General features: G+C 35.9%; 1 protein-coding gene across 2 annotated transcripts; it reads right to left on the reverse strand.

Annotated features, from left to right (window-relative positions):
* Window positions 1-65: 65 nt before the first annotated feature.
* Window positions 66-24,203, reverse strand: LOC124232955 (translation factor GUF1, mitochondrial). Of its 2 annotated transcripts, XM_046649917.1 has the most exons (18): window positions 23,851-24,203; window positions 21,488-21,599; window positions 21,192-21,340; window positions 20,833-20,913; window positions 19,242-19,319; window positions 18,128-18,211; window positions 14,375-14,439; window positions 13,659-13,862; window positions 12,156-12,295; window positions 10,883-11,006; window positions 10,388-10,520; window positions 9,428-9,571; window positions 8,328-8,461; window positions 5,344-5,445; window positions 3,051-3,170; window positions 1,543-1,579; window positions 578-718; window positions 66-438 (listed from the first exon to the last, which is right to left on the reverse strand). In XM_046649917.1, exons 1-17 carry the CDS (start codon window positions 24,013-24,015, stop codon window positions 581-583), a joined length of 2,010 nt encoding a protein of 669 aa, XP_046505873.1. In that variant the 5' UTR covers window positions 24,016-24,203; the 3' UTR covers window positions 66-438; window positions 578-580. The 2 variants fall into 2 exon arrangements, with proteins under 2 accessions (XP_046505873.1, XP_046505872.1); XM_046649916.1 differs by lacking the exon at window positions 66-438 and having other exon boundaries at window positions 528-718.
* Window positions 24,204-24,921: the final 718 nt, after the last annotated feature.

The following is a 24,921-nucleotide window of genomic DNA, read 5'->3' on the forward strand; positions in this document are numbered from 1 at the left end:
CTGACTTTTATTAAATAACATTCATATATATCATCTAAATTCAGCTAACAGATTGATACTTAAGGTGATTTTGAAAATACTTTATTTTGGGCTTGAACTAGGCAGAATCTTAAGTATGGGGCCTGTGTTGGTAAGAAAAATATGCATGAAAACAAAATAGTTAAAATTCAGTGAGCACTTATTATGTGTCATGCACTCTTCTGAATATTTTAAACATATCTCATTTAATTTCACAACAACCTGTGGAGATAAGTAATAGTATAATCCTGATTTTACTAAATAGTAAATAGAGAGTGTAAGTAATTTGGCCAAGCTCACCTTGCTAGTAAGTAGTGGAACAGAAATTTGAAACAGGAAATAGGGCCTCAGAACCAAGCTCTCATCCATCCACTACTTCCTTTCAAAGAAAAGCCAATAGGTTATGTAAACCTGAAAACCCTGAAAGTACCAAGCAAATTTTATAATTTTCATTCATGTTATAAATAATATTATAAATTATATATTATACTAAAAAACAAACTACTAAGAAAAAGGATACACAGTTTTTAATTTATGAAAATTCCTTATATTTGCCCACCAATTATTTATCAGATTGTTTTTTCAGAACTTTTATAAAAGCATCTTTTGGAACTTCAACGTTGCCAACTTTTCTGAGTTTTTTCTTTCCTTCTGCTTGTCTCCTCAAAAGTTTCATCTTTCGGGTAATATCACCGCCATACTGAAACATATTTTTAAAAATTGGAAGACCAAATCACTCCACAGAAACATAATCATACAATTACATAAGACATCAACACAACTACAACCACCTTACACTTATTATCCATGGAGGTAGACATCTCCAAAGTTACCTCTCTAATCCCCTTCCTAGCAGATCCTAGTTTTTCTACCTTCTGAAAGAATGATAAAGGCTTATTTTTTCGTATGGAAATGAACATCTCCAAGGAAACCTAGTACTACATTGTGCATGTCAAGGAAGAATTATCAATCTCCTTATTGATTCAAGGCTTGAAATTTTGGATTATATAGCTGTAGTCTATACTGAAACTCACATGGGCATAAATGTTCCAGTCCCTATGCTAAGGACTGAGAGAAACCACTTATCACTTAATATAATAACAGTTAAGAATATTACGTTTGTTAATAGATGACACCAGCAAACTTGGCAAAGCAACACAGGAGAGGTGGATTTCAATTCCCACCCTTTTCCCACTGTAAGACAAAGCCATGGTCTTCAAAATCTTTCCTTATAAATTAGATCAACAAAACATGTTATCCTGGCCATAACTTATATAAAATACTTTCTTAGGTATTACTTACACATAAAGGAATTTTTATAAGATGGAAAAACATTTAAGACTAGGATCAAAATGAATACGCTATCATAGTCAAGCTAAAATTTACGTATTTAAAAAGAAAATTTGGATATGAAAGGACATTATAAACACCAACAATAGAAACCAAGATACTTATACCCCCTTTTGATTTTAAACTCATAAAATAGATATATCATTAAAAAGTAGAATATAGGTAGATACATACACATTTTGCCAAAACATTTTTCCTATAAGCTTTCACACTGTAAAAGAGGAAATTTCATATCAGTACATAAGTTCAATATACTATTCAAAAGTACTTTATTTTCACAATCTCCCCTTTACTAAAGATTTAAATGATCGTGTCATACCTGTGTAAAACCGCCATAAGCAAATAACTAGCTCAAATGCTCTTGTATTTGAAAGTATTTGAGATAAAACAGAAAATCGATTCAACAGGAATATCAACATAAATTTTATTAAGAATAAAAGGTCAAGGCTTAAGTCTTGTGGGTAGTCTTGATTAGGCCAAACTCAAGCATGGTGTGACCTTGATTACCAGAATTATATAAGGTCATTTCTGGCTCAACCTAAAAATACTACCACTACTACTTCCAAAAAAATTAAAGATGGTTGTTATCTTATTACTAACTCCTCCGAGTGTGGGTCAAGAGTATCTAGGAATATAAAGAATATATTACTTTTATAAAACCCATTTCAGGGTAAACTGAATTCAGGGTAAATAATTTTAATATATCCATCCAAACAGGTATAAACTAATCTATTTCATTCATGTTTCAGAGAAATGTGGACGATCAGAAATTCAAAAATAGCTCCATTATTATGTAGTCCTTAAGAAGATGTATTCATGAAACACAAAATTACTAAAGCAAGACAGTATTAAGAAATGAAATTCATTGCACATCTAGGCATAAACTTTATCTCAAGACTTTATGAAAATGATTGTTGTATTTCACTGCTACAGATACATTAGGTTTGGGTTAAGCTAGAATTGAACAGCAATTTCCAACTGAGGAGATACTTCTGATTTCCCAGAAGTTTTAAGCTCATCAAGGAAAGGAAATGGGAAATGCTGCAGGATACTTCCTACACATATTATTAGTTACAGAGCAGCTTATTCGATGTTCTGACTTATACAGTTTAGGAAAAGGACCCATTTCCTACACAAATTAGCCTATGTTCCAAGTCTACTATATCACGTGAGGTCCCTAATCTAGAATGCAAAGCCTAACATGATAATAGCATTACTCTCTCACCTTTCTGATTTACAACCTCACTAGCCCTGAGAAAGTGAGATTAAATGCTTTAAGTAAAAATCACAGTTTAATTTTGTCTTTTGGAAGAATATCTCCAAAACCTTTTGTTTCAGTTCCTATTAGCTTATAATCTACTTGAAGGTATAAAACCATAAAAACTTTACAGAAATTCCTTACCCAGGAAATTCAGTACAGCCATTCAATAAATGGGTGGAAAAAAAGCAATTCCTCAAAACCATATACATTATATTAATAACCATAAATAATATCACCCAAAAGTGTTACATAATTCAAAGTAACAATCAATTAAATTAATGGAATTAAGAGTCAGATTAGTGGTTCTACAAGTAGGAATAAAGCTTAGGCCAATGTTAAGTTATATTTTTCAATATTCTTTCATTTTGTAGGTATATCATTTCTAAAACCAACCCAGGAACAAGAATGAATTTCAACTCACGTTTCTCTTGCAATGATTTTACTTCCGACAGCAGCTTGAACTGCTATCTCAAATAGCTGCCTAGGAAGAGAATCCTTCAGACGTTCACATATGGCTTTGCCAACAGAGTGTGCTTTATCTCTGAGACAGACAAAATCCAAGTATTTACATATCATAAATAAGAATGTTTAAAGTAGCTTTCTAGTCCATATGCATAATCAATATAAAGGTGATTTCTTAAGGAGGTTCAAATGGAACACATTTATCATCAATATCACTTACTCTGAATCATGTATGACTTTTCTGATTGCAAAAATAACATGGTCTATTATAGAAAATCTAGAACAAAAAAACATTTGAAAAGAAAAACCATTCCTTTATTTATTTTTTTTGAGGAAGATTAGCCCTGAGCTAACTACTGCCAATCCTCTTTTCTCTGAGGAAGGCTGGCCCTGAGCTAACATACATGCCCATCTTCCTCTACTTTTTATATGGGACACCTACCACAGCATGGCGTGCCATGCAGTGCCATGTCCACACCTGGGATCCGAACTGGTGAACCCTGGGCCACCGAGAAGCAGAACGTGAACTTAATTGCTGTGCCACCAGGCCAGTCCCAGAAAACCCATTCTTGATGCCCTTCCCCTCAGCCATATAAAACCAACTATTAAACATTTTAGAATGTTTATGTTAAACATATATCCTTCTAGTTATTTTCCTGCATACATATTTATATGTTTTTTACAGTTTGGATCATAGTGTATATGATATATTCTACCTTTTTATTTAATAGATTTTTTTTTTTACTTTTTATTAAGATTATCATAGTTTACAACCTTGTGAAATTTCAGTTGTACATTAATGTTTGTCAGTCGTGTTGTGGGTGCACCACTTCACCCTTTGTGCCCACCCCCTACCCCCCTTTCCCCTGGTAACCACTAATCTGTTTTCTTCGTCTACATGTTTAACTTCCACATATGAGTGGAGTCATACGTAGATTGTCTTCCTCTATCTGGCTTATTTCACTTAACATAATTCCCTCAAGATCCACCCATGTTGTTGTGAAGGGGTGATTTTATCCTTTTTTCTGGCTTAGTATTCCATTGTATATATATACTATATCTTCTTTATCCAATCATCAGTTGATGGGCACTTAGGTTGCTTCCATGTCTTGGCTATTGTAAATAATGCTGCAATGAACATAGGGGTGCACGGGACTTTTGGAATTGCTGATTTCAAGTTCTTTGGGAAGATACCCAGTAGTGGGATGGCTGGGTCATACGGTATTTCTATTTTTAATTTTTTGGGAAATCTCCATACTGTTTTCCATAGTGACTGCACCAGCTTGCATTCCCACCAGCAGTGTATGAGGGTTCCTTTTTCTCCACAACCTCGCCAACATTTGTTACTTTTTGTTTGTGTTATTTTTGCCATTCTAATGGGTGTAAGGTGATATCTTAGTGTAGTTTTGATCTGCATTTCTCTGATGATCACTGATGATAAGGATCTCTTCATGTGCCTAGTGGCCATCCATATACCTTCTTTGAAGAAATGACTGTTCATGTCCCCTGCCCATTCTTTGATCGGGCTGTTTGATTTTTTGTTGTTGAGTTGTGTGAGTCCTTTATATATTATGGAGATTAACCCTTTGTCAGATATATGACTTGTAAATATTTTTTCCCAGTTAGTGGGTTGTTTTTTTGTTTCAATCCTGTTTTCCCTTGCCTTGAAGAAGCTCTTTAGTCCGATGAAGTCCCATTTGTTTATTCTTTCTATTGTTTCCCTTGTCTGGGAAGACATGGTGTTAACAAACATTTTTTAAGTCACCAAGTATTACTCTACAGTACAGTTTTAATGGTTTAAAATAACAGATTATTATCCAGGTGCTCCATAATTTATTTTAACCAATCTGCTATTTCTTGAACATGTAGGGTATTTCATTTTTCATTATTATAAATTTTTTTATGAAGATAAAAAACATTTTCTCAATTCTAGATCTCACATAAAGTTTAAAACCCATTTTCTTTTGTCTTACCTGTATGAGCAAGGGCAACATTTTAAGGGCAACATTCCTTTCCATGACATTATTCTTTCTGGCTATCATAATTCTATTCTCCTTTCATATTTTTATAGTTTGGAAAGAGAAGCATGGAAAAAGAATGGAAGGAAAAACTAGTAAAGGGAAATTTAATCAATTACCTTTAAAAGTTTTCAAAATGTAGCTGTCAAATAAAAATGAGCAACCAATAGTTAAATAAAAACATGTCAAAAGTCGTTCCTTTCATACTCCATGATTAGTTTCTATTCAACTTACTTGTGTACGACAGTTACTAGCTCCTCTACAAGATTTCCGTTCAGTAGAATATCCATTTTTACAAGGTCTGCAGTCTGGTAGCCAGCATCTTCGTAATCAAAACTGAACGGGAAAAATGTCCAAGTGTTAGATAAACATTATACTTCTCAAGAGATTACATTTTTCTTTCTTTGCAAATCTTTGCTACCCGGTTCTATACCCCCCTATTTTATTTCCATCAAAACAGTCCATGTACATTTCAGGTGAATGGATCTAAGTGACCACAGTAAGAAAGCAACTTCCTCATCTTTTTATATTTATGAAATGAGAGGCAAAAGCAACTGGAACATGCTCTATAGAAGGAAGGAAAAGAAACTAGTACACCGTCTACAAAAATGGATCACTGAAGGCAAATGTCACCTTCCTACTGTCCCCTCCCAGCAGCTGGCTGACCGCATAAAGTAGTATATACTAACTACTCATTCTCAGATTCATGAGTTGGGTTTCTATTCAGTTTTTTATTACCAGCTAAATAAATGCTATGGCATTGATAAACAGCCATTAATAAGTGAGATTTTTGGATTTCATATATAGCTCTTCAGTTTGAACCTTCACAGTGCTTTTTTGAGGATAAAATGAGTTCATGCATGTAAAGCACTTGACCTGTGCCTAGTAAATAGAGATCCTAGTCTAGCACATACAAACACCTAGTGTCAGCTATTACTAGTAACAATATGATCAAAGCTTACAATGAAATTAAAACAGACATGTTTAACGAGAGTTTAATTTACAAACCTAAAGTCTAATGAGAAAGGAAATTTCAGTTATGCTTACATGTCTTCTCGATTATGGACAAGAACATGTGTATTCCTATTTTCTTAATTTTAAAACAAACTGGTGCCTAGAGTTGCAGATACGTTTGGTTTCTAAAGGTTTTCAGCAGGAAGGTCACGAAGTGATACCAATGCTCTCTAAAACCAGATTACTGCCTAAAGTTGCTAAAATCCATTCTTTCTTCAACAAACATCATTAAGCACTTACTATCTGAAAGACATCGTATCAAGTATTATGCAGAATACAAAGAGAGCTAAAACATAGTCCCTAGACTTTCACCTTGTTTACAGCTTTAGTATGTTTTGCGCTCCAAAATTTTGTGTTTCCAAGCCAGCCCAACGGAAACCTAACCTCTATTCAAAACACGAGCATTCCAGGGTACTTCAAATGCAGGGAAGACCTTCAGAACTCCAAAAGGCTACTGGGGGATTGAGGGCAAACAGCTCTATTGGTTAAGTAACAGAAGCAGCCTCACTACAGTCTTTATATAACACAGGAATCCCCCTTCCGACCCAGCTGCAGTAGATTCTTGCCATTTAGGATCAGGGAAATTGTTCCTGATCTCAATCCATGAAAGATCTACGGCCTAGGTTAGAAGGCCATGGACTACGATGAAGTTTTGTTAGGAATTGACTGCATATGAAAAACATCCATCTTGAATGTAAGAACAAAAGAACCTTAATTTTGGAAGCTGGAATTATTTTATTTTTACATAGTTCAAAGTAAACCATGTTCTCTCATTTAATTTGAAATATATCAAAGTTTCCAAGCTAAAAGACTTCAAGACCACTTAACTGAGAAAGTGGTCCCCAAAAGCAAACTACAATCGACAGACTTTTGTTAAAAATGTTCATAAACATTCAGCTTAGTAATCATTCTTTTGTCTATAGTAACTGTTTAACAACAAGCTGCCTCAATTCATTTTACTTTAAATTCCATTGCCACTTTTTCTGAAAGAAGACACAGAAGGAAAAAATGAGTGACAAAGCAGAAAAAATAAATTCTCAAAAGAAACAAATGTAAAATTCCTTGGTATCAAGAGTTACAGAGGCAGGCCCCACGGCTGAGTGGTTAAGTTCGCGTGTTCTGCTTCAGTAGCCCGGGGTTTGCTGGTTCGGATCCTGGGTGCGGACCTAGCGCTGCTCATCAGGCCACGCTGAGGCGGCGTCCCACATACCACAACTAGAAGATACAACTAGGTGCTGGGGGACTTTCAGGAGAAGAAGAAGGAAAGAAAGATTGACAACAGATGTTAGCTCAGGTGCCAATCTTTTAAAAGAAAAAAAAGAAAAGAAAAAGATTTATGCCCTCTTCACTGAAAAGTTAATTTCATAAAGCTAATAATCTTCCAGATACTGTAGCATACTCTTTAAACATTGGAATTTTTCTTCGAATGTTCAGTTTAAACACCTGTGCACATACATGTGTGCGTTCTACTGACATGAATGCTCATTCCTCCTTCACTTCCTCAGTGTGTTTTATATCTCCTTTATACTCTATTATATGCCATCCAGTAATAGACTTTAGGATACTAAGGGTATCAAGTCATTTACACCAAGAAAAAATAATCCCCAAATCTATGCACCAAGTTCCTTATTTGTTATTTAATATTAACTCTTCCTTCACTTTTATTAGGCTGTTCCTCCATGTACTCCTATGGGATAAGACAATAGTTTTCATGATGTGGACCACTTATTCCTGGCAAGACTGAGTTATTAAAGTGTTCAAACATAAGGGGCACAACTAAGCATTTTTTACATACAAAGTATGTACTTCTATTTTTCAAAGGTATACAGATGCTCCCAGGATTACATAACATATGAATACATTTTAAAAGTGCCACTGAGGTCAGAGTAGCTTTTTGAAATTATGTCTAATTCTTAATCAACAGACAGGAGGAATACAACTCTTTTTGTGAAGAGGGCACTAAAATTTTTTCATTAAGAGGGTAAGAGTTTGATGAATCAAAGGAACTCATTCTCCCATAAGCAAATTGCAAGCACTCTGTAAAACTTGTAATGTTGCTCCAAGCCTTCTAGCCTTAGAGTGTGATTCTCAACTATCTTCAAGAGAGCTGAGATTGTTAAATAAGTGAAGTTATTAGTGCACTCTTGATGGTCAATATTTCAAAAATATTGTCCAGGTATCCGAGTTTCCCATTAAATTTTTACCTAGCATATCCAGAAGACAAGGATTTCAGTGAATCATAAAAATCCACCACAATTTCATTCAAAGGGAAGAGATATTTAAGCATAACTCTATTTTGATCAATAAACATCATATCCTTCTCAACTGCCCTTCGAGCCTAAAAAGGAAAGAAAAATATGTTTAATGATAATCTAGTCAAATAATGATTTAAAAATGAATACAGATATTAAACTTTAAAATTTCCTTACAAATTCTAATAAAGACTGGGCAAAACGAAGGAATATTTCTTTAATGGTCTAGTAAAAACTTGCGAGCAATTCCTAATACAGAGAGAACCATTTCGTAGTTCAATTACAGAATACTTGCTACCAAAGCTTTTAATCTTTTGTCTTTATCTAATAATGTTATCTTTTTTAATTATACAGTTTTTCATTTAACAATAAATTAAATTTAACTACAGATAAAGTCAAAGTTGTAATTTCTTGTTTTACAAGTAAAGAAATTAGGTCCAGCGAAACTAAATGATTGAGTAAAGTAATAATCTAGCTTGTGGTAACAGAATTAAAATTCAAGTCTATTAGTCATCATTTGAGGGTTCTTTCCAGTGTGTGTCAGAGTATTTCAAATAGGTGTTTTTTGAGGAATATGATTATATCTGATTTGTGGATTAAATCATTATTACAGTGTGGCAAAACCTAAAGCACAACGGGGAATATCCTTCAATCAAAGGTCTCTGAAGTATTATAATTACCTTTCAAACTATATTGAACTTCAACTACTCAAAAAGGCTAAAACAAATTACACTTTAGCTATTCAGGATAAATAAGCATCCAGTTTCTTTCCTTTGGGCTAAAATATCAATGCAGTAAACTAACACAGATGATCAAAAATTCTGGCTCTATTTTTCTTATTTAAAATCAAAATAATTTTTAAAAGTCTGTGTGTCGACATCTACAGGTACAGACATAGATCTCTTTCTCTCTCCAAATGTATAGATCTTTATGACAATTTCTTATTAAATTCGATGTGCTCTGCAGAGAGAAATCTTTCAAAACCTGAGCTGGGAAGCACTGTTTGAGAGAACTAAAACTTACTTTTGTATTAAATTGTATTATATTTATACCTGGCAAAGCATCATTATTTTTCCAGTATATTCATCTGGTGTGATAATGGTGCCCAAAACAACTGGCTCCAAATATTCTGTTACTTTTGACTTATCAGGGAATTGTGCAGGATTGATGATTGTAATTTCCTTTTCTCTATATTCCTAAAAATATGAAAAGACACCAATAGTTAAAAAGAAGTCTTAATTATTACCATGTTTTTAAATTTCCTTTAATTTATAGTACATGCTAGAATTTATTGTTACTAAATTTGTTGGAATAAAAACAAAAGAATTCTGAAAGGTTAGAATACTATCTTAACATGCTTTTGATTAAGAAAACTCTCCAATTATAATCATTTAACATTTATTAATAAGTAATGTATTCTGGTTATTGACGTTTACTAAACCCATTTCATGTACCATTTAAAAATAGTATGACCTAAGAATACATTTTAATCTGCCCCTTATAAGGGATTATAATTAGTTTCCTAAATTAATTTTGTTGGAAAATATTTACAGTCCCAAAGTTAATACTTGTTTAAAATGAATAGACTGCCACTTAGAGGGAATATGGTCTCTATCATTAACTTGAAATCTGAAAAATCTCCTACAGCCATGTAGGAATGAAAGCTTTACTTTTCATAAGATAAATTATTTATAACCAAAACTATATTCTTCATCTCTCTGCTGGATGTAGAACAGTATTTTCAGTACTAACTCTATTTTTTACCCTCAGTAACAGACAAGTATTGATAATGTGGAGATTTTACCTGGTTCAGAAAAATATTGCATAAATTAGTTCTCAAGTAGCTTCTCCATCATTATTCATAAGGTAATTCAACTTTTACTATGACTAATCAAGACATATTTAGTTTTAGTAGCCAGTCAGCTACTTGTATACTAAAAAGTTTCTCTTGCATTTTGCATACATGTACACACACATTTATTTTTCCCTTGTATGCTGGTTCACAACAGTACCTTTATCAATTTTGCTGATGAAAGAACAGCTTTATATGGAACAGTAGGGGTTGTCAAGATAACAGAAGCATTATATTCCTGCTCTAGTCGCTGGTTGAAAACTTCCATATGCAGAAGTCCAAGAAATCCCAACCTGGGGGAGAAAAAGCCAAACTCCAAAATATTTATGTCCCATGGGCTCTATTTTCTTTGATAAATATATTGTTACTTTGTAGGGGAGAGGTGGAATTGAAAGTCTTTGAGCATTCACATCATAATTAAATGCTAGCATAATTTCACTGAGAAAGATACAATTCTTCCATTTGGATTCTATTTAAAATCACTATAAAACTTACCCATAAAATATGAATCTATAGTGTGAAACAGACAGACATTAATTGTTTTAGTTCACGTTATACTAATATGAATTTATCTTCAGAAATGTTCAAGAGCAATAAATCATTTAAACTTTACTTTTCAATAAAAATGGGACCCTACTATGCAACTGAATCTTACCTCCAGCCAGCACCTAGGGCAAGGCTACTATCCCGATGAACTGTCACACTGGAATCATTTAAAGTCAGTTTGTCTACAGCACTCTTCAGATTATTATATTCAGATTGATCTACAGGGTACATTCCTGGGGACACAATGATTTCTAATTATCACATGTGAAAAGTTGCCTACAGAACTAAGTTAATATATAATGATGCCCAGTTCAAAATTAATCATCTAGCTTTTGAATTACTTTCCTATATTTCACTGACCAAAATACTGGCTTGCTTAAAAGGCTATGAATATTAAGTTACACTGGCTTCAAAGTATCTTGCAAGTTTCATAGCCTTAATAAATTTAAGTGTGAATCTAGATTCACACCCCAAGTGACATTTTTATGCTTTTGCAAAAATACAGAGAAAACAAAAAGAGGCATGGGAATTAGGTCTATTAGGAAAATACATTGTGTTTAGTTCAAGAAACAAAAGTGCAAGACATTCCACATCCACAAATGAAACTGTATCAGTAGATAAACAACAGTAGAAATGAAAACTACACTGAATTCTTAATTCTCTAGAGCAGATTATCCATTAAAATCAAATATAAATTCTGCTTTTTTCAATTCACTGACAAAAACTAAGAAGTTACTGACTCATCAGATTCTTTCTTCTCAAGTCTTCCAAAATCCAAATGAATGACTTTGCCTAAACTGGAGGGTAAACCAAGTTCATAATTCCCAATGGGAGATACTAAAGGGAGAAAAATGAGGACTGGCTGGATACTCAGCACAGAAAAACTGGATGACCTTCAATTAGGTGTTCCTCTTTCAAATGTCTGTAATACCACACGGAAGAAAAAGGCTGTGAAGTTACACACACGTGAGGTGACACTATTCTCTGCCATGTCTACACTAGTACAATATTAAAGAAAGACCAGCAAAGAGGAAGGCACTCAGTAAATGTCCACTGATAACTGGTAATAAAACCATCTTATTTAGAAAACTATTTCAAATATAATGACCTACTCTCTAGGGAAACACGAAGGAAGTTCATATTACTATGCTCTTCTATGTATCAAGGAGCTTGTTTCTTAATAGCTTATTACTTAAATGTCTTAAAAAAATGTAGAAAATGATCTCCCACATAAAATTTCAGCATACTGATATTAAATAGCACACAAAAAAACAAACAGTATTCTGGAATTAGCTCTTATTTAAAATAAGTATTTCCAGTAATTTATATTTTAATTTACACAATCAATTGGCCCTCATCCTCTGAATTTGTGAGCTCCTCACCTGCAAATACCATTGGTTTCGCTGATTTAAACCCAGGCAAGGGCTCCACTGGTTGTTTATGTAAATATAATGTGTCTCCTATTTGTGCTTCAGTGACATCTTTCATCCCAGCAATCAGATAGCCCACCTGTCCTGCATATCTAAATAAAATTGTCATATGGAAATATTTACTGCTTTAACGTTTCAAGTGCACACTCACAATCAGTTTGACCTTTCCAGGAAATGATCACCCTTTCCAAATAAAACCTCACCAGACTGAAAGTAAGTGCTACATATCAACGCTCAACTCTAAGGACTGTCAGCAGAACATACCATGCTTTACAATCCTTTACCAAGGGCCTCTACAACACAAGCCCAAGGCCTTCTTCATGGCTCTGCCCCCCTTTGCATTTTACACAATAGCTTCTAAAATATAATGTAAACACAGAGAAACTGATAAGTACAGAAACACAAAATACTTCTTGTAATGACTATTTTATTAGTGAATTGTTACAAATGTGCTTTAAAAAAGATAAATTTTTAACCAAGTAGAAAAATGAACTCTCAACAAATCTGACATCTATTTTGACGTTCCTCTTATAGGAAAAGAGCAAATCCCAAGATTTCAGAGTTTTAATTTTTTTAAAGCAAATTTCCTACATGATAACAAACAATTTACATTTAGGATAAGGTACAAGAATCTTAACTGAAGATGCAGTAATGGTCAATATATGATATATGTGGCAGAATAGACAGACTTTACAAATATTTGAGTAAAATTAAAATAAAACAGACTGACTCACAATTAAATAAAAAATGTAATGAGCAAAACAGTGCTAGTTTAAAACATAAAAACAACATTAAACTATCAAGTGTGACTTATATAGTCACCTGGTTCAATATCTCAATTTCTACAGATAAGAAAACAAAAACCTTAATAAGCTCCAGCTATGTACCTACAGGCGATTTATCTCATCAGTACCTGGAGTATTGATGGATTAGGCACACAATAAATACTTGTTTTATAAGTGAACTCAGAACTCAGCTTTTGGAATGCATACTACCTTGCCTACCCCACATGCCATGAATTTTAGTTACAGTTTTACCACCTTTAGTGTGAATTCCACACTAAAGAATTATCAAATTTTCTTCACTACTTTTATGTTGAAAACTCTAATTATAGAAGAATTAAAGGTCAACATTGATATCCAGTAGGGATATGGATATGAGTGAAGGAACTGTCTCTTTTATTGTCTCATCAAATACATTAAGTATAGGACCCAATCTGCATCAGATCATAAAATTAGTTAGGACTAGTCAAAAGGAATAAAAAAAATATCAAATTTCTACTGTCCTCTATACGTGAGATTCCTTCTGAAAGAGCATTCACTATAGAGGCATTAAATAACCAGGTTATGGGTTTTTTTCGAAGTTGCTAAATTGGCATCATTCTAAGCATACTGAGTTGAGAAAGGCAGAGAAACCCATACAAGTGTATTTTAACTACTAATGCAGATTACTTACAGTTTATGAGTTTGCTGCTCATTAGGATTCAGGATTCCCACTTCATTAACATCATATGTCTTTTGAGTATGTGCAGATACAACTTTATCTCCTTTGGAAACCACTCCATCAAACAGCGCTACATTGGCTATCACACCCCTATACTGGTCAAAGGTGGAGTCAAATACCAAAGCTCTCAAGGGATTTTTTCGATGCACTTTAGGACTATTAAAAATAAGTAAAAAATATATACACTCAGAACAAATTAAAAAATTAATAAAATGCCTATTTTTTAACTCAAATATTATACTTAACTTACCCTAGCACTTGAGAAAGCTTGGTAACTGACAGCCAAAATAGGACCTTTCTATAAAATAAGGTATGATGCCTATTTGTATATCAGTTCAAATTCAACCTTGAGTTTTAAATAAATGACCACTATAAAATTACTGATGAAACATGAAATATATTTGTTCAGTATTAAAGCAAAGAACAATAATTGCCAATGCAGTCAAGTCTCTTTCTTACGATGATTTTTAAGAAGAAATCCCCTACCATCTTTGTCTTTTGTTTTTCTCTACTTTATTCACCTTCATTACTAAAAATAAATAAAAAATTTATTCTCACTGACCACAAGTGTATATTTGCCATAGCTACTGAACTAAAATAACAATCAAATTTATGGTCTTTCTACTATTAAAGATAAACAAATAGTATAAAAATAGCAAAATACTTACGGGGGTATTCTTTCGATGACCGCCTGAAGAACACTTTCAACATTTGTTCCAAGTTTAGCAGAAATCTAAAAATATATATGTGAAAAAAATAAACATTTCAAGTTAAGACTCTACTTTTCTGTCCTGGTGACTGAGCTTTATGATCACAAAAAAGAAAGAATTCTAACAGTTATCAATTTGTTTGAAGAACATACTAAAGGGAAGCACAAAGCATACAGTATACTGATGGATGTCCAGTTAGGTGATTTTATTGTTCTTGGATTAAATTGGAAAAGCATTCTGCTTATGGTATTGAAAGTACAGAGCTCTAAATATCTGGGTAACAATCGTGACTCTGCATGGAGTGTATGACTTTGACCAATAAATATTTTTTTGAGCTTCAAGTTCCTCATCTTATAAATGAAGTGATTATTCATACCGTGCCTAAATCTTAAGGTTGCTGTGTGGAGAAAATAAACAATATAATGGATGGCATACAGGTAACTATAAGGCATGTTATGACTATTGTTCTCAGTGAAAAAGCAAGCCAAAGGATTGAAAACACATGTGCATGACTGACCTTTGTCATCACCAATAATCGGACTGTCTCTGAAATCCTGATTTCAAAACCCATTCCCTGAATACTGGCTCTTACCCTTCAAACTCCTTCTGGATCAGTTTCTCAGCTCAGCACTAATGACATTTTGGGCTGGAGAATTCTTTGTGTGAGGGGCTGCTGTGTGCATTGTAGGATGTGTAACAGCATCCATGGAATCTCATCTACCCACAAGACGCCAGTAGCACCCAACCCCAATTTGTGACAACAAAAAATGTCTCCAGACATTGCCAAATGTTTCCTGTGAGGCAAAACTACCCCCTAATGAGAACCAATGCTCTAGATTCTAGACTTCTTTGCAACAATCCTTTAAGATCACTACCTCTAATCCACTGAACGTACTACTTTTTGTCACTATCAATTAGACTCCTGCCTCCTCCTTTTCATCCTCTCATAGATGAGACTCCAAGGTCCACTATACGGCATTCCTCTGTTCAATTACTTTCTGTTCTCTCCCTATCATAAGCAACTGGTACAACTTCAAGTGTGACTGCATCCAACTATGTGCTTTTTCTATGCCTGTAATCAGAGCAGCTTAACATTACAGGAGAAAAGTCAAGTTACTCGTCTGCTTAGTTTCTTGTGAATTCATGACCACAGATCTCAATGGACAATTAACACTTCCTGGCAGTCCCAGAACACATCCCCTAGTAAATTCACATTACCACTCAGTAAGATATTTCACATCACTTTCTTTTTCAATTCCCACATTTTCCCCTCTGGCCAATTCACTCTCAGTTGATGACTTTGCCTCTGAAGGAAACAGAAGACATCAACCACTGCCTTAACCAAATATCAGATATATCTGCACTTATACCCACAACCTCTTTGCCTTCTCTCTTGTTACCATCCGAGAATTATTCCCACTTTGAAAATTCAATCCTTCCATGCTTCTATCCCGAATCGTATTCCCTCTAATCCTTCTCAAGTTCTTACTCGTAACATCCAAAAAACTGACAACAATATAGTGTGACTTCTAGGACCTCTTTTTTACCTACACTTTCTCCCTAGGAAACCCCTTCCACTTCCCTGGCCTCAATACCACATATAGAGACTCCTAAATATCTATCTCTGACTCAGCCCTCTCCATGAATGTCTGAATTGTAGATTTATCCAATATCCAGACTTTGGATGTCTAATAGACACTGCAAACCCACTATGTCCAAAACAGAGCTTTTTATTTTCCTCCCATATCTGTTGCTCCCCAAGTCCTCTCCATATTATCAACCAGTTGCTCAAACCCAAAGCCTCCTTGATTCTTCCCTTTATTTCACTTCCTTACATGTAACCAACCAGGAAATGTATTGTTATCTACAAAATATACCGCAAATTTGCCCACTTCTCCAACCTCACCATGACTTTCTCGGCCACCACCATTTTGCACCTGGGCTATCACTGCAAGCTGGTTTCCCTGTATCCCTTCTTATCCTTTTCTAATTCATTCTCTATAACAGAACCTGAATGATCAGTTTATGTTCCTCTCTTCATTTAAAACTCTTTCGTTATTTTAGAATAATTTTCAAACTCTTTAGCACAGCAAGAGTCCCAGCATGCCTTCATTCCTGCCTACCCCACAAAGCCACCTCATCTAATTTGCCTCTCTGTTTCTTGAACATGCCAAACATGCCAAGCCTTTACATTTGCTCTTTCCTCTTCCTGGAATGCGTTTCTCCCAACTCTTCATTCTCTCAGGTCTCAGTTCATCAAAGAGGACTTCCCTAAGTTACTCTACATCACAGCATCTCTCTGAGAAAAAAGAGTTTTTCTTTGTTAAGTATGGTATTCCACCTAGAACAATACAATTCATTGAATGAATTTCCTTGACAATATCTGTCTCATTCAAAAATTACTATGCTGACTTTTTTCTTTACTTATTTAATGACCACCTCTCCAAGTAGAATATAAACACAATGAGAAGGGGTCTTGCCTGTCCTGTTCACTACTGTGCCCCTAGCTGGCACATATCACGTAAGTATCTGAAAAATTTTGTAAAGACTTATTAAAATCAGAATAATTATACTTCAACACAACACAATCTAAGTTATGAAACAGTAATTTCAGAAATGCCTTATGAAATGATGTCCCTCTTCATAATAATAACCATTAAATTCTATGTATATATCCAAGAAAGAAAACTATTGCTTTTTCAGTTATTACCAAATTGTATGTAATCATCCACGGTGTTAAGGTTAAACAAACAAACAAAAAAGCAGTTCATCACCTGAAACTTGCTTTTTCAAAAATCAAACGAGATTGAAAGTAGAAACTAAACTTTACATAGTTGTAGTGACATACGATACAAGCACGCAGCACAGTCTGGCTGTGACTATTTAACACCTAAACTATCTTTAAAAGGTAAATAAAAAACTCAAATTTAAAATAGAATCGACTCTGATATTAAAAAAAAGAAAACTATTGTTTTCTAAGATTATTACTATAGCTAGCTCTTTTATTAAAAAGCTTTGTCGGGGCTGGCCCCGTGGCTGAGTGGTTAAAGTTCCACACCCTCTGCTTTGGTAGCCCAGGGTTCACAGGTTCCGATCCCAGGCACGGACCTACTCCACTCATCAGCCATGCTGTGGAGGCATCCCATATACGGAAAGTAGAGGAAGACTGGCCCAGATGTTAGCTCAAAGCTAATTGTCCTCAAGCAGAAAAAGAGGAAGATTGGCGATGGATGTTACCTCAGGGAGAATCTTCCTCACCAGGAAAAAAACAACAAAAAAAAAACATAACATAAAAGCTCTTTGTCAATTCCAAGAATGATGCATACAAATGCCTTAAAATCAGTTTCAACCTGCTCTTGAAGAATATTTTCATAGAAGCAAAATAGAATAAAAGAAATAATACTGCAATTAGTTTCAGAAAGCCTATGTTTGAGTCCTGGCACATTAGCTAACTAGATCTGTAATCATAAGAACATGATAACATCTTTGAGCATTCCTTGTCTCAACTGTATCAGAAGAAAAATTCCCATCTGTTCTAACTATATAAAAAGGATTTTTGGTGAGGAGCAAATGAAATATTAGTAAAAAGAATTTTTAAAACTATAAAAATAATATATAATAATAAGCTATCAAATAGTATGAAATTGCACATAGACAGACTAACTGAGATTTTTAAAAGTATAACTGAGTCTTCAAAATAAAGTTATTTACCTTAATACATTCATCACTTGGAATATCAAACACCTTTTCAATTTGTTTTCCAACCCTTTCAGGATCAGCATTCTTCAGATCTATCTTAAAAAAAATTTCATTATGTCTTAATATAAAATATAGACTGTAGTATGTATTAATAGTATATAGAGATAGTTGAAAGCATACCAGCTTTTAACGTGACCCCTTATGATTTTTTTCCCAAAGTATTAAAATAATCTGCATATGGGCAATACAATTTTAATAAGCATGGCCACTGAAAAATAGAGGGTAGAAAGCAGAGCATGCAAAAAATTTAGACAGTTAGCTACTCAAGGCAGTAGAAGAGTTCAGTAACAGTTTATCAATTAACACCAGGTAAACTGATTTTATAAATTAGATATAACTTATAACAACAAACTGACTTACCTAAGGGCAACCTGGCTTCTTTTAAACTTAAACTCCAATATCAAAAGTATCATTGAATGCAACACAGACTTTTAAATTAAGATTCTTAATTCATTAATTTTAATATGTAAAAGTTGAAATTTATCAAACAGTGCTCAGTTTAGCATTTAACTGTTGTTTTATTGTTTCCTCTTAGATCATATGCTCCTTTTCTTTTCATAGACATAGTTATACAGTTTAGCATAACAGACATTTTGGCCACCATACATCCTTTTCCTAGAGAAAGAGTCCTCCATCACTCCATGTAATTCAAGGAGACGATCTTCTCAATGACATGAAAGGGAACAGGAGTTTAGTTGCAATTCTATTACAGGCAACTCAAAGAAATAAATTCTACCAATATATTTAATAAATAGTTGAAGATCCCTCATATAAAAAATAGTACCCTTGATGGGGCTGGCCTGGCGGCGTAGTGGTTAAGTTCATGTGCTCTGCTTCAGCGGCCTGGGGTTCACCAGTTCTGATTCTGGGTGCAGACCTACATATAGCTCATCAAGCCATGCTGTGGCAGCAACCCACACACAAAAATAGAGGAAGATTGGCACAGACGTTAGCTCAGGGCCAATCTTCTTCACCCCCCGCCCCCGAAAAAAGTACGCTTGATATCCAAACACTAAATATACTTTTAGAAAATAAAATTACAGCATTGCTTTCTCATTGTAATTACCTTGTTTATAACTGGAATTACTGACAGCTGTGCTTCAAAGGCAAGAAAGAAGTTTGCTACAGTTTGGGCTTGAATACCCTGGAAATATCAAGACACAAGATACTGAGATAATCATTCCAGTCTATCACAAAACTTGTACAGTCGTCCCTCAGTATCTGCTGATTGGTTCCTGGACCACCTCCACCCGCCCCCTCACCTGCCCCCCAGGGATACTAAAATCCGAGAATGCCCAAGTCCTTTGGTATCTGCCAAAGGAATTTGTATATAACCTATGCACATCCTCCCATATGCTTTAAATCATCTCTAAATCACTTATAACACCTAACACAATGTAAACACCATGAAAATAGTTGTTATACTGTATCATTTAGGGAATAATGACTAGAAAAGAAAGTCTGTAGATGTTCAGTACATGCACAACCATCATAGGCCTTTCAATCCAAGCTTGGTTGAATTCTTGGAAGCGTAACCCCAAATGTAACTCAAAAACATTCCACACATCTTCAACAAAAGCAGAGGTATAAAGCAAACTACGGTGTCTATACTTCCATGCATCTGGATCATTTCCTGTGAAAATTTCTTTCAGTTGAGGAAGCATTAATTTGAAGAGGACTATGTTAGGCTTTGAAGACACAAAAGTGAAACATGAACTCTTAAGATCATCAAAGCCTACTAGAGGACAGAGTCACATGATGCAGTTTATAAAGCCCACTACCATGTATATAAGGTAGAGACTGACCTTCCCTGATAGGATCAGGGAAAGTTTAACACAATAAAAAAAAAAACACCTTTGGGTTTTGAATGAAGAGTTTGTGAGAAACTGAAATAAATCAAAAGTTTACTTTAAATACTGTATCATAGCTCTTATATGGTCATCTGCTGAATATGTTTTTATGATTATGTTTATGCCACAAAAGAACCTCATACTATTATCTACATAGTTCTTTAAACCTAACACTTCCCAAACTATTACCTTAAAATCACCCCAAATGACCTGAAAACTAAAGATCTGGGGCCGGCCCCGTTGGTTAAGTTCGCGCACTCCAGTTCGGCGGCTCAGGGTTTCACCGGTTCAGAACCTGGGCGCGGACATGGCACCGCTCAACAAGCCATGCTGAGGCAGCATCCCACATGCCACAACTAGAAGGACCCACAACTAAAATATGCAACTATGTACCGGGGGGCTTTGGGGAGAAAAAGGAAAAATAAAATCTTTTTTAAAAAAAAACACACTAAAGATTTATTTTCAAGTTCTGCTGAAAATTGATATGAGAACTGCTGATTAAGAACTGCTAAAAATTGAGTTTTCTGGTAGGATGTATGAATGACATTGTACTTCAGTAAAAACTACAATCTCTTGAACAAGTCCTCTGATCAGCTTAAAAATTTTAAAAGATGAACTAGTCAATTTCACAGAATGCTTTAGTGTAATAAAACTTCAAATTTTATTTGAAAAAAGTATATGATTTTGGTTAAGTAATACATAAATCCTATTTTTTCCAAACAGAAAAATTCTGCTTCTAAAACACATTTTAAAGAAAACATCTTGAAACAACAGAAGAGTCAATCATATAAAATGAAAAGTACCTACCTCATTTGCATCAACCACAAGTAAAACACCCTGGCAAGCAGAGAGTGACCTGGATACTTCATAACTGAAATCAACATGGCCCTGAAAAACAAAAAATATTGATACCTCTAAATGTCAGCAACAAATTTTCTAGGGAGGGGCATTATGGCAAATCTACTGATTCCACCTGATAAAAAATCAGTAGCTTTCTTTTTTTAGCCTGCGCTTGTGAATCAACTTACACTAACATAAGGGAACTGAGAAAACAAAAAGCAAAGTTAAGTGTTTAATGTTCAGTTCAAAAACTAAATAAGAATTTGTCTGTACTATTAGTACAAGGCTGACTTTAACAACAGAGACAAAATTAATATTAAACTTACCGGTGTATCAATGAGATTTAAAAGGTACTGCTTTCCTTCATGATTATAGAAGAGAGACGCTGTCTGTGCTTTAACAGTGATTCCTCTTTCTCGTTCCACTTGCAATTTATCAAGAACTTGCTTATTATTCTTTGTTTTATCAATTGTCCCTATAAATGGAAACACGTGATATTTCTATGCGCTTTTAGAAAGAGACAATACTGCACATAAAATTAAAATCAAAATTTTAACAAGCATGGTAAAAGTAATTACCAGTTACTCATTGCCATTAAATATATAATATAAAACGAAAATACCTGTTAGTTCCAGGAGCCTGTCAGCTAAAGTACTTTTGCCATGATCCACATGTGCAATGATACTGAAATTTCTAATATTTTCAACAGGGAATCTAGACATGTCAATTTTTTCCTAGAAAGAGAGGAGAAATATTACATTTGAGTATACATTTTGTACAATATGAAACAAGTATACTAATTCAAAGAATATTCTTTTAGCCTTCTCTAGACAATTTCATTTATAGAATTTACATTGTTTATATTATTCCATTATTCCTCTAACAATAAAGAGATGTATGGCTAATCTCATATTACAAGCAATGGATTACAAGAGGACTCACCAAATACATTAGTTTCATTGTCAAAGGGGAGGATACAGCTAAGTAAAAGTTCCTTATAATATTTCCACCACTAAGAGGACCAATGTGGAACTGAGTTTATTTTCATGAACGGAGAACACAAGATACCTAAAATTCCTGAACAGCCTTAGAGGAGCTGGTCTAACAAAACCTCTTCAGGCTGAAAATAAAAAAGGAAACTCTCTGCCCTTATCATATATTTAATCACCAGAGTCAGATCTATTTAAAACTCTGTGCTCCTAATAGAGTCTACAAATTTAATCTAAATACAATTTTGTTACTTGGCACTTCTCTGGAGAGAGAGAAAAACATCACATCACCAGAAAAACGCTATTTATCACTTAAAACTCAAAAATATTTTAAAACGAAACTCCTGATTTTTACTGTATACTACTTCTTCAATGTTTTACTGAGAGTCATCACAAACAGCTAAAAATTGGTCTTGAAGTAAAATATGTCAGTTTCTTGTATTTTATTTTCCCAATCAAATCTGTATTTCATAGTCAGCAAAAAAAAAAAAAAAAGATAGGGCCAGCAGGTGGCATAGTGGTTAAGCTTGCGGGCTCCACTTTGGCAGCCCAGGGTTCAGCTTCAGATCCCAGGTGCAGACCTAGCACTGCTCTTCAAGTCACGCTGTGGCAGTGTCCCACATATAAATAGAGGAGGACTGGCATAGACATTAGCTCAATGACAATCTTCATCAAGCAAAAAGAGGAAGATGGGCAATAGATATTAGCTCAGTGACAATTTTCCTCACCAAAAAAAAAGAAAAGAAATTACAATAAAATACAAAATTCTCATGAGCTTTAAGTTTCCTTTTTATTTATTTTTTTAAAGCTTGGCACCTGAGCTAACAACTGTTGCCAATCCTTTTTTTTTTCCTACTTTTTCTCCCCCAAATCCGCCCCCCCCCCCCCCCCCAGTACATAGTTGTATATTTTTTAGTTGTGGGTCCTACTAGTTGTGGCATGTGGGACTGCGCCTCACCGTGGCCTGACGACTCGTGCCATGTCCATGCTAGGGATCGGAACCAGCAAAACCCTGGGCCTGGGCCGCCGAAGCCAAGCAGGCAAACTTAACCACTCGGCCACGGCGCCGGACCCTAAGTTTCCTTTTTATAAGTGCTCCAAAACAAGACTGACAATAAGGATGCAACTATATTTGAAAGAAATTCTGCAAAAACACTAAACCTGAGTTGTTTGCCCTGTAGAATTTTTTTCCGCCATTCAATTCAAAAGATACACAGGACTGCCCCACTTTTAACAACTTTGAATTGCCACAGAATCCATTTAAAATTCCACAGGCATTTTAAAAATGGGCAAAACTGACTAATATACAGTCTTACTTTTTCCCAGTTACTCCTAACTTGCATTCAAGCACTTCACTTTTCTGCCTAAACTCTCTCTCCTCATAGTTATCAGATAGTGTCGTTTGCAGAGCTGCTGAAACCCCCACCTTCCCCAACTACTAGAGGCAGAATTACACCAGTGCGCTTTGGTTGAGGTAAAAGGAAACAAACATAAGCTAAGGCATACTCAACACTTCTTATATTCTAGGTACTAGACTAAAAAGTTCCATGCCCAACATCGGGCAATCCTCATAAATAAGCCATTCGGTGTTCTATTGCTATCTCAATTTACCAGAAGAAATAGTTACAGAAAGGTCAAATAACTAGCCCAGGGCACAAGACAAACAAGTCGCAGGAAAATGGAGTGTTAACAGCTTCTTTAGTAGGCTTCTAGGAGAATTACCGTAATGCATGCAAAGTGCTTAGGGCAGTGCTTCACATAAGCAATCAATGGATCAATTACTGACATTACAAATTAGGAAACCCAGGAAGTGACCTGCGGAGGTCACACTGGGGAGTGGTGAAGGATTCAGAAACCCGAGCAAAACCCGCGCTCAGCTCAGTCCCTGCACAGAACCGCATCCCGCGTTCGCCGCAGTCCCGCACGTTCCCAAGTTCGCAAGGCGGTCGCTCCCGCCTTTCACAAAGTGCCTAATCGGAGACTAAGAGCCGGTCACCTGGCGCTCTGCTGAGCTGGAGAGCCTGTTCGGAGCCCTGGACCCGGGTGCAGCCTGGCGGGTCGTCGGTCGGGGAGGCCCAAGAAGGCCCCGATGAGCGGCCCCAGGGGCCCACGCCGCGAGCGCGCGGCCGCGCCACCAGCCCCGGCCCGAAAGAGTCCACATCCCCCCGGGCGACGGAGGCGTCACGCGAGGGTCCCGGGACGCAACGGCGCCATGCCCGCGGCTCGGCTTTCTCCAGAACGCCCCACTGGGCGCCACCGGGCAGGAGTCAACCAGCCTGTCAAGAGCACAGAAAAAACCTGCGGCGCACAGTACCGCCCAACTAGCGCCGCCGGCGGGGAGCCGGGGACGCAGCGCCCCGCCTCGTCGGCCGCCCGTCGCAGATGTCGTGACGTCATGGCGCTTCGTGCGGGGTAAGGAAGTCACGTGAGGGGAAGCGCTCTCGTGCGTGTTAGCTGTGCTTTTAACAGAACGTCGGGGTTTAGCCTCCTGGCAAGTGGCAAAATACTGTTGTAACTTGTTAGATCTGGAAGTTGAGGGTGCAGCCCCGTGGCCACGTGGTTAAGGTCGGGTGCTCTGCTTTGGTGGCCCAGGGTTTTCTGGTTCCGATCCTGGGCGCGGACATGGCACCGTGCATCAGGCCATGTGGAGGCGGTGTCCCACATGGCCAATTAGAAGCACTCACAGCTAGAAGATGCAACTATGTACTGGGGGGCTTTGGGGAGAAAAAGAAAAAGAAGAAAAAAAGATTGGCAACAGATGTTAGCTCAAGCGCCAATTGAAAAAAAAAACTCCTGAAGTCGAAGTGTATTCCTTACGCTGTCGGTGTTTAGCACATCTGAAAGGAAATAGGCCATAAAATTGACTGTAATAATGTATCCTAGGAAAGTTTCGGCCAGAAGTGAAGGTGAAAAAAATTTACACACTGAATGCCCTAATGTCTCCATCATCTTCAAGCTACGACTTCAACAAATGTTCACCTTGCAGAGGGCAGAACTCTGACTAAGGTGGGAAATACGGAATGAGACCGTATCCAGTATCTGTCTCCTACTCTCCCTTCGGTCTTTC

Source organism: Equus quagga, unplaced genomic scaffold, assembly GCF_021613505.1.
Source record: "Equus quagga isolate Etosha38 unplaced genomic scaffold, UCLA_HA_Equagga_1.0 146_RagTag, whole genome shotgun sequence".
Classification (NCBI taxonomy): domain Eukaryota; kingdom Metazoa; phylum Chordata; class Mammalia; order Perissodactyla; family Equidae; genus Equus; species Equus quagga.